The sequence below is a fragment of the Eleginops maclovinus genome, chromosome 18 (genome assembly GCF_036324505.1).
Source record: "Eleginops maclovinus isolate JMC-PN-2008 ecotype Puerto Natales chromosome 18, JC_Emac_rtc_rv5, whole genome shotgun sequence".
NCBI classification, from domain to species: Eukaryota; Metazoa; Chordata; class Actinopteri; order Perciformes; family Eleginopidae; genus Eleginops; species Eleginops maclovinus.
In genome coordinates, this window is record NC_086366.1 from 24,810,090 (window position 1) to 24,821,221 (window position 11,132).

Below are 11,132 nucleotides of genomic sequence, written 5' to 3' on the forward strand. Positions count from 1 at the left end.
CAAAACCCAACTTTTTCGCAGCTGCAGCAACTACAGGACACCAACCAGCAACAAGCAGCCCTTTGAATGAACTGTGACAAGGTGTTGTTCTTCCCCCCCCCCCCCCTCCCTCTGTCGTCTGTCTTCCGGGAACACTAATAGGCTCCATGCAGGGTAATGTGACCAATTGAATCATCCTCGCCCCGGAGCTGGAAGCTGCAGATCGGAGGAGCAGAGAGCGCCGCGCTCAGTCCGGCTCCCACACTAGGAAAAAGCTCTCTGGGGTGACATCAGTTTCTGCTCGGGATTCCTCTGGGATTTTACAAACCTTCCTTTAAGGAACTATAGTGACACTCTTTTTTCCGATTGCTTTGGCCCCTTTGCCCACTTTGCAGACCTCAGACCAGCTTTTGGGTGATAAGGTCAGAGGGCCCCTGTTAAGCCCTGACCGCAGCACTAGGTAAGTACTTGGACAGGCTGTTTGACGAGTCAAATTAGTGATCTTTAATCTGTGCTTATAATCAGACATTTGTGAGAATGTTTTTTAACTACAATAAATGCAGGAAAGAATGTATTTCCTAACTATGTTAATCAGCTGAAATCCATTTATTTTCCCAGACGTGGTTAACTAGCTGGGACTAATCCAGATTCCAAGTTGAGACCACTTGATCAAGAGTAGTTTTTCTATTCCAGACATTTATATTGTGTGATAGTGTGGCTTTAACAAGAATAGAAGAACAGCTGCAGATTGAATGTTACATAAAACCTTCTGCACCCCTCCGAGTAGGCGATGAAGAAACATTTCCACAAGCTTGCTCTCTTAACTTAACGAATAGCTAAAAGACGGGGAAAATGGCTGACTAGGCACCGTCACGGGTAGTCATCATTCCTCTGAGATGCCTTACTATTCCTTCAGCCTCAGGGACTTCTCAAACAAAGTGTTGTTTGTTTGCAGTATGATACATTTAATAAATCACAGGAATAAAAAACTGTAAATCTGTTTTCATAAGTGAATTTGACTTGTTGACTTGAAGTTAGACATTGCACATTTACTTGAATAAAAGTCGAGTATCAAATATACGCATGTGTGAAAGTAAACAAAAACACAGTAAAGGAACATAAGTGTAAAGAAGGCATGAACAACTTATACTTTCTCAATTTATAATATTTTTTAGGCTCAAAAGTTAACAAGTTGGTAAACAACTCATTAAAGGCATCATATACCCACTGTTGAAAGATTTGTCTCCTTGCCACTAGCATGAATCCTAAAAAAAAGGATTGTATATACCTATATGTACATACTATAAGTACAAGCTATATTATCCAAAAGATGAGAAAAATATGACACTGTCATCTTTAACTTGCATTGCTAAAATGATCAAAGCAAAGAAGACATACTAATTCAGCAGTATTGGTACCTTGAAAGGATAATTACAACATATGCTGATTAAGAAGACAAGGTCTGTGTTCAATAGAGCTGAAGTAAGGACATGGTTAGCCTAGCTTAGCATAAAGACTAAACGCTAGCCTTGTCCAAAGAAAAAACATTGAAGTAGCAATACCTCTGAACATCATTGATTTACATGCTGGATATAATTGGCTTGTTTCAAACTATGTATGTTCTTCAACAAGCCAATCAGGAAGTGATCCGGGCATTGAAGCAAATTTAAGTAGCGGCAACGGTGCTACCACAACTTCTGTGTCAGTAACATGAGGTCATTTGGGCCACACAAGATATTTCCCATTGACTTTCATTGGTAAAGAGACGTCTGAACACTTGGATAGTGCACATTTCAAACATTAAGTCCTAAACACAGTAAAATGGTTTAAAAGTCAATCCCACAGTTATTTTCTCATTCCTATTCATTCATTAATTTGACTGAGCCGAGACCGATGATGCTGCGGATTGAAGGCGGGGTTTACAGAGATTGCGCACGCTCTATTGGCCCAATGGATGTGCTAGATTGCTCGATGATTTGATAATTTATTTGAGAGGCCAATTTGGCTCATGCAACACAGAACAACTTTCCTGGGATTAAACCGGTCCCGCCTCTTAACGCTGTATCCAGTTCTCTTTATACATCCATTGTCACACTGTGCAGCTTCCTGTTGTTGGATTGGTACCAATAACTTTAACTGGCAATTCAAGTTGAATTTGTAGTTGCTGAACAGAAATGTTGGACATAAACTGTGATATTACCAGTACTTTTTCTTTTGCACGTAACTCCCATGTTCTGACTCCAGCTCTGTTGCTTTCCTCACAAACATGAGATTAATACTTATATTTCCGTCTCACAAACAAAAGAAGCATTGTATAAAGAGTCAGTGTGGTCACTGACTGATGCAGTGACATGTCTGACATACTGTACTGAGGTCCAGCACATGGCTCTCATGTGACCACCTTGCTGATTATTTCCCCCAGCCACAGCACAAACACAAACATTTTCACAAAATCAAATACACCCGAAACACTTCTTATTACCCTTCTATTGCTTCAGCTTATTTCCAAAAGAGGTGCTCAGTTCTTCTTCCTGCTTGCTTCAACTTGTGCATTTGAGTGTCAAAGTTGAGAAAAAAAGGTATTGAATGATCGTAGTCTTTTTCATAGTGCGTACTTTCCCAACAATGGTAATCTAAAATGTGATCAAACTTTATTTGTGAATTTGAACTCCTCCTGCCCTCACGTTTGATTTTTTAACTCTTTAGCTCTCTACCTGCTTTGGTAATCGGCTAGTTCACAATAAATGCATTAAAGAATTCCAATTGCTTTGCATGCGTAAAATGAGAGTGAATGTATATTGTAATTGGGGAACAGGAAGAGTGGAGAGCCATGCAGTGCAGTAAGTTTAAAGCTCCCTGCAGATGAAAGACACATTCCTACTCTGCATGTTGCTGTGTTCCTCAGACAGATTCCCAGCTGGGACCTGCTCTAATCTCCTGGCAACAATATTGACATAGAAATAGAAACTCTGACGAGGACAGGACTCTAGCTGTCGCCTCTCAGGACTGCCTCGATATACATCTGGTGCTTGGAGTTCCTCCACAAACATATGTCCTGTTTAAATTAGATCCATGGTGATTCTGTATATACAGCTTAACATCGGGATTTAAAGGAACAGTTTCACATTTTGGGAATGTTAAAATGAGGCTTAATGGTTTACCCAGACTTAAGGAAAAATAGGGTCGAGATCAATCAAAAAATAAAGAGTTAAAGTCGTGTATGGTTTTAAGGTGGATTGGTTCTTTCGGTACCACTATATAAATGGTTAATTTCTCACTAAGAAAAGTGTTATTCCTTTTGCATCAAGAATGCATGTTAACTCAAGTTTGGCTTGAATACCTATTACTCACTACTCACTCATTTTAGTTGTGTTGCCCTGGTTATTGAGGTGTTTTGAGCTAAATGCTAATGTCAGCAGTAAATGTTTAGCAAGTTTACAGTCTTAGTTAGCATGTTAGCATTCTGACGTTTGCTAATTAGCATTAACCTCCAAATACAGACGAGACAGAGGGAAATCATTTTTGCAGTTCTAGTTCATATACCAAAAAGTTTGGGACACATTTATTTGACCTGGTGATGGTATAAAAAGTACAGAAGTTAAAATTCTTACTGAGGAGGACATGAATCCCAAACAATTCAATAGCTGCCCCTAAAGCTGTAGTGAGGGCAACATTAAACCAATATCGGTCAGACACAAGCCATACAGAGAAAATATGAAACATTTCATTAGGTGTACATTTCCTACAAAGATTGACTTATGGTTGACTATGTTAATGTTAGATTATGGAAATGTGTACTAGGAAGATCAGAAAATAGATTGAGGAATGGGAAGCCCTTTGTTGAGGACGGTTTAACAGTATTTCATGTTATGTTTCTAACATTAAAATTCAGCAGAGAAAATATGTGGAAAGAGGATATTGAAGATGCTGACTGATACAATCCTATCCCTGTGTGTCTTTTATCATTTCAGGATCATCCTGACTCAATTTGTTTGAGATCCACCTACAACCATGACAACCAAGTCCAACAGCGGTGTTCTGGGTTGCAAGGCTTCCTCCTCTCCTCTCTTGTCCTCGCCACCCCGCCAACGCCTGGTCACCAAAGACGGACACTGTGCCCTTCGCCCACCTCTGTGCTCTCCAGGCTCGTGGCGCGGGGCCTTGAGCAGAGCCTGGTTGCTGGCCCTGCAGGACCTGTGGGGACTGTTGGTGGGTCTGCGCTGGAGATGGGTCCTGCTGGCCTTCTGCGCCTCCTTCCTGGCCCACTGGCTGCTGTTTGCCTGCCTTTGGTACTTACTGGCCCACCTGAACGGAGACCTGGCTGTGCAAGATCATGATGCCCCGCCACAGGGGCATGTGGTCTGTGTGAAGCATATAACCAGCTTCACTGCTGCCTTTTCTTTCTCCCTGGAGACACAGCTGACCATCGGCTATGGCACCATGTTTCCCAGTGGGGACTGTCCAAGTGCCATAGCACTGCTGGCTGTGCAGATGCTGCTGGGGCTCATGCTGGAGGCATTCATCACAGGTACAACTCTCCTCTTACTAAAGCCTTCACTCAACAAACTCTGGGTCCCAGTTTCAATTCTAAGTTTAATGTACACATTGTGAGCCTAGCTCGGGCAAAAACAGAAGCTAATCATCATACAGGACTTTGGTTTTTGCCATTACATTTGTAAATTCATTGTTTTAAAGCTTGAGATGCAGTCAATAGGTGACATCTGCTGGGCCACCATTGGTATTACGTTTATACCAAATGATCATCTGTAAAATAAACAGTTAATATAACCAAAGCTGTGATTAAATGTATTAGGAAATCAGAGCACTTTTAAACAGAGTGGCTGATCATCCCATTATGAAAGTCTGTATTGTTCTGGTGAGAAAAGTGTTGTTAGGCTTATAATTAATCTAGTAAAAAGAAACTTTAAATAAAGGGAAAGCGTAGTTGTGGAAGTTATAAAAGTCTATTTGATTCTATGCTTCTGTTCTGTTGCTTTGAAATTTAAGTACTGGAGGAATGGGTTTGGTATTTTAAAAGATTGTTGCCACAGAAAAGGTGCCCCGGGCTGGCTACTCCTCTCTGTTTCCATGCAGTTAGGTTGAATAGTTTCTCATTCATTTAAAATATAGGGCTATGCCAGATGGGGTGAGAGTGGAAGGAGATCATTTGAGGTTGAGTATGTGATTTCTATTGCCGCAGGCAGCAAGAGAAGTGTTGCTGAATTAGAATCAGGTGGGGTTTGGACTGATTTATCTATGAATACTAATAATATTCAGAACAGGAAGCTCCTTACAAATGTTCTGTTCCATACCAAACCAGGCGCAAGTGGAGTTGTTTGTCTGGTATCAGAAATACTGAAGCTAGTGGTAGAAATCTGGGTCATCAAGCCCTCCCTATTGTTTGGATATTAAATTGAGTGCTGAATTGTGCGTGAACAGGGGTCATGGCAGATATGGAATTTCCCGGAGAATTCTCGTTGGTTGGGTGGATGGATGAGTGGATGAATGGATTGATGGACTATAATTTTGCACATTCTTGCCTCCAGCTGGTTGCCCCTCCTTAAGCAATAGACTGGTCTTGAAACAACTGATAATAGTAGTTTAGACCTGATAACCTGTTAACCTGATAATATTCAAAACTGGTAGCAATGTAAAGATGGCCACAGTAGCACCATCTGCTCATATTTGCATCAACTGTTATTTTGGACTTGATAAATAGTGTATTTGCACTGCACAGCAGAGCATCGCCATTGCTGGTAAAACACAGGAGAGAGATGTGATCTTGCACTTTACATAGAAGGTAATGAATGGAAGAATGTCTGGTTTGTGAGGAACTTAAAGTCCAGAACTTGAAAATGGAATCTCAGGAATACCGGGTTAGGGTTAGGGTTAGTAAGGTTTCAGTAAGCTGGAGACAAACTAATAATCAAACACAACGCCAAAGTGTTTTTCGTTGTTAAATTTAAGGCTGGAGAGAAAACCTTACATCATAGGAATATTTGAGCATTTAATTATTTTTGTTGGGGTTGGATGGACGCGTACTGACCACTTCAGCCTACAGTCTACCTGCACAAGGACTTCACTTTTATTCAACGTGGCTCTATTAGTTATCACATTTTTACCCTAATACCCACCCATGTGGACTTATAGGTGTGGCAGTGGGCACAAGGCAGCAAACAAAACACAATTATTACTATTATTATTATTATTATTATTATTATTATTTATTTGGTTCCTGTTTTGAGCCTCTAGAACATTTTAAGGTATAACCTCTGCTGTTAATGTATCTTTTGCTTTTTGAGACGAGAATTCTAATGTCTCAAAACATCTCATCATGGTTTATCTTTTTAACTTTCAGGTGCATTTGTAGCCAAGATTGCGCGTCCCCAGAAGCGAGCAGGAGCCATCCAATTCAGCCCCCAGGTGCTGGTGGGCCAACACCAGGGCCAGACGTGCCTCATGCTACGTGCCACCAACCTGCTGAAGCGACCTCTAATGGATGTAAGAGTAAGCGCGGTGCTCTATGAGGAGCATGAAGGTCAGGCCCTCCACCAGACCTCTCTGGACTTCCACTTGGATCATCTAGGCCAGCAGCCCTGTCCCTTCTTCATCTTCCCACTCACCTTTTACCACCCTCTAGACCGCCAAAGCCCCCTCTATCCCGCCCTGTGTGAGGGTACTTCCAACCATTTTGAGTTGGTGGTCTTCCTGTCAGCCTTGCAGGAGGGAACTGGTGACTCCTGCCAGAAGAGGACCTCCTACCTGCGCCAAGAAATCCTATTTGACCGTTGCTTTGTGCCCGCCTTGGGGCTGGATGCTCGGGGGAGATACATGGTGAGCACCCAGCACTTTGAAACGACCCACTCAAAGGAGCCTTTGAACAAGGACTGTGTTGTGCAAATCAATGGAGATGGCAGCGACAGAATGGAGTAATGCTGCGGGAGAGGTCCAATAGGAACAAAGGGCTGTTTCTGAGAGATGACTAGGGAAGGTAACAATGGGGTAGATATTTTTTGTCAGAAGGTACTTGATTTAATTTGGCAAATCTGAATTTATGTCTTAACATTTGAAATTAAAATGTGTATCAGACATGGGTGCTGCTTTGGACTGCCTCACTCCAATCACTTGAAGTCCCTAGTGGTCAACCTGGGTATTATCTCCCACTGATTTCTCACTTTATATCCAGTTTGTTGGAATTCCTGGGCAGAGCTTGGGTTTTAGTTTTGTTGCTCTGATCATTGGTACATATGGTAATATACTCTTTGAGTTATTAACTGAGAACCAAATTATCGGTGTTGGCATTAGGGCCTAGATACTGTATTTCCATCATTTTTTCTTTATTAATATAACCCAATATCACATTTTTTCCTCAGGGGGCTTTACAATCAGTACAGTGAACATCACCTTAATGGCTTTAATTAATCATGTAGTGTGTACATTTCTAAATGAGCCACAAGTTAAGTTGTACCAAATACCCCTTACTAAAAACAGTTTCTGTCATTTTAAGCAAGTAATTCCAGTACGAAACAATAGGACCGAAGTTTTCCAATCATTTCCAGGTTTTAGAACTTATTCCTGCACCACTTAATTGACAAATGCTTTGGTTGAAGTACCACTAGCAATGGTCCTCTGTAAAACTCCCTTGAGAAATGAAAATGAGTCACTTTAATGCATGCTGCCTAGTTAACACTAGTTTAAAGAGACATAATAATAGAAACAATACCATAATGATTTACCATGTTGAATATTTCTACTCTCCAGGTAGATGTTTCCTTCAGTATATTTCACTACACTGTGAAAATCATCTTACACACACTACCCTCTCATCATGTTTCTTTTCATTTTAGTCAATAATATGGTGCTGTTTGGTAATGCAGTGCTAGTTCTCATGACATACGGAAATTGACCCCAGTGACTGCTTGAAAGACAAGGCAACACTGAGTCTATACAGTAGCTATGCTTGTAGCCCCATCTGCATAGTACTGCTTCGGGCTAGTTGCTAACATAAGGATGCTAACAAACTCACAATGAATATGACTGAACTCAAATGTCCACCACCTGGACATAGCAACTGAGCCCTCCATGATTTCTGTTATGAAATGTGTTAAAAGACTGGAGACCATAGTAGTACAACAGGGAGTTAAAAACCTATTTTAAAAAAGAAGGAAAAGGTTCCAATGAAATTTGATTATCTGAATGTTTGAGGTCTACACATATGGACTCAGCCAATGCTAACATAAAGATTATTTTTCCTACCAGCTTAGGTAAGTGTTAATTGACACTAAACAAAAGCACATTACAAAAATTAGTCCTTACAATTAAGTCATTTTGCAGGTTTTGGGTATTGACAAAAGTATTTAGCAAAGACAACTGTTGTCCTCCCAATGTCCCCGGGCACTGCACAATAGCTGCCCACTGCTCCTAGTACTAGGATGGGTTAAATGCAGAGGACACATTTCACTGTGTGTGCTCTGCTGTGTGCATCTATGTGACAAATAAAGAGGGTTTCGTCCTCTGATTCTATCTTCTATGCAGCTAGAGGAAAAGTCAGTTGAATTTATCCTCTGGAGAATATGAATGAATGTCAAACTTTCATCAAAATCCATCCTATCGTTTTGGAGATAATTCAGTGGTGACAAAAATAGTTAACACAAGAACATTTACAAATTCTATAGTGTTCTTTGGAAATTGCGAAGCAACAATGGATATGTTGTAGTCAGAGGGTTAATCACTATAATGGTCCCCTAACCTGTTATGGATTAAATGGCATTTCAGTAGTTCAACAATACATTACACTGGTGGGTTTTTAATGTTTTTATGATTCTGTGATGAATACTTTCCACTTAAGATAATGATAATTATTTTTGGCACTCATATTAAGTTGCATTAAAGCTAACCCTTTAACTGAACACAGAGTTAGAAGGAATGGCAGTTATGTTGAAAGTGTTCAAGGAGCAAGTAACAAAAAAGGGAGTGACAGAATGCAATGACTCCTCTGCGTTCTCTTGAAAGCGCCTTCATGTTGCTGATCAATGATTTCTTCTACTGATGTTTGTGGACAAGCAAAACTAGGGCCTTTCGAAATTCCACTGTCAATGTTAAGCTGCTAAGATTATTCATTGAAAGCCTTTCGGAACAAAGACATCCATGTCTTAGAGTGAGCTATATAACATTAGACTGACCTGCATGAAATGACATACGGCTTTCATAGAATGACTTACTTAATAATAATAAAAATAATAAATTATATTTATATAGCGCTTTTCATGAACTCAAAGACGCTTATGATTGATTTGTAGATTGATGCTTTTGTTTTGAAAAATCACTGCTTACATCTTTATGGAAAATCTCAAATCAATGTTTTGTGTTCATATTGTACATTACAAATTTCTCTAGGATTAGCAAACAAAGTTAGGGAGTTGAGAAGCAGTGTTTTAGTAAATGTGTGTTCATATTTGGAGTATTTCCCTTTAAAGGCCGTTTATATAAAGAGAATCACTTTGTTATCTATATGGTTTAAAATAAATCATGTAGCAACTTCAGACATAAGAGAGGAATTGTTCCACAAAATGTGATTGTAAAAGGATGAGATCCCAATGTATCTCAGATGCTTCAGTGCCTTTGTACAGTGTACATTCCATGAAATAAATATTTTCTAAACAAGCCTTAAAGGGAAGCTTCTTTCATTTAGCTTCTGGACTCCTACATTATTGCTACGATGGCGTGTACTGACCTAAATGGAGGATGTGCTTCTCCCTGCTGAAGTAAGGTTTGTACTACATGCTCTTCCTGGAATCATCTTTAAATGTGTGACATCCATCTGACACAATCAACTCAAGATATACAGTACCACAATTTATGAGGCATACATCTAATTTCTAATAACTTTCCTGTCCATCGCAGATTTGTGGAATGCATTTCAACACACTAAGGCTGATATTAATAAGCTTTCACAAAAACAAATATGACACAGCAGCTGCTGACAGAAACCTGAGCTGAAACACTACAGTTGTCGAAGTTGAACACTAAAGTTTAATATCCACTTACACACGTTAACACAAGTATTTCACATTTTGTTATACGACAACAAATAAGTCAGTAAATACCCCACTGATGATTGTCTGAATCTTGTGTGTGTCTTAAAAATAGCAGTTCCTAAATGGGACCGCTAAACATCATCAACCCAACCAGGAATCATGGCGTTTGTTTAAAGCCTGATGTTAACTCTTTACTTCTGGTGATCGCATTCATGCTTCATCTATTCTAAAAGTGGTGTCAATATCTGGAGACAGTTCATCTGAACACAACATGTAAGTATCTTAAACATGTTTTGCCAAAGGTCTTATTTCATCATTACTGCACCACTCAATAGGAGAACACACACTGTTGGGCATCTTCATTTCTTTAATCTTTCTTTAGCCATTATAAAAGACTCATCGAGATATAACAAAATAAAAAAATAAAAGTGTTATTAGGAACAAATACTTACCATACTTTTTGTTGGATGTATTGTATATCTAAGAAATTAAGGAGTCAAAGAGCTTTAAAACACAACAGTAGTGGTGAAGTCGATCAATTCTGAGCAAAATTCAAAATATAATCCAATAAGAGAAGTGAAATCAATTCATCTGTCCTCTTTTTTATGTACTTTCTTCATGCAATGCTGATGTTGCCCTTTCAAATAACTGCTTAAAACCCCCAACACTTTACATTTAATCTTAATTAATTGCTTACCACTACACAGTATTTATAAATGTACTAATTAATTATTTAGATATATCATTATTTATACAAATTAATCAAATTCTTTATAATTATTTCCATGACACTTGAAGTCCTGTGTTTCTCCATGCAGCTCATGTAGTCTTTAAAAGTCCTGAGGGTGTCACTCTTGCATCAAAATCTACAATATGTACAGGGTGGCTGTGGCGCAGTGGGATAGTGTGCTCTTCTTTGGATCAGGCGAGCGCTGGTTCCAGTCCCACTTCAGTCAGCATGTTGTTGTGTCCCTGGGCAAGAGACTTTACCCCAAATTATTCCTTTGGGGAGTAACTTTTGGATAAAAGCGTCTAACAAGTGACATGTAATGTAAATGCAATTTCCAAAAATGCCACGAGTCCTTCATGAGTAATGAGATTGATTCAGTAGTTCTT

The 11,132-nt window shown here is 39.6% G+C and overlaps 1 protein-coding gene across 2 annotated transcripts; it reads left to right on the forward strand.

The window, feature by feature from the left end:
• The first annotated feature begins 235 nt into the window (after nt 1–235).
• Nucleotides 236–9,643, forward strand: kcnj13 (potassium inwardly rectifying channel subfamily J member 13). 2 transcript variants are annotated; one of them, XR_010167926.1, is made up of 4 exons: nt 236–439; nt 3,951–4,507; nt 6,338–8,777; nt 8,861–9,643. XR_010167926.1 is itself a non-coding variant. In XM_063907359.1 (3 exons), the coding sequence occupies exons 2-3, from the start codon at nt 3,991–3,993 to the stop codon at nt 6,910–6,912; spliced, it is 1,092 nt and encodes a 363-aa protein (XP_063763429.1). In that variant the 5' UTR covers nt 236–439; nt 3,951–3,990; the 3' UTR covers nt 6,913–9,643. The 2 variants fall into 2 exon arrangements, 1 of the variants encoding a protein (XP_063763429.1); XM_063907359.1 differs by having other exon boundaries at nt 6,338–9,643.
• The last annotated feature ends 1,489 nt before the right edge of the window (nt 9,644–11,132 follow it).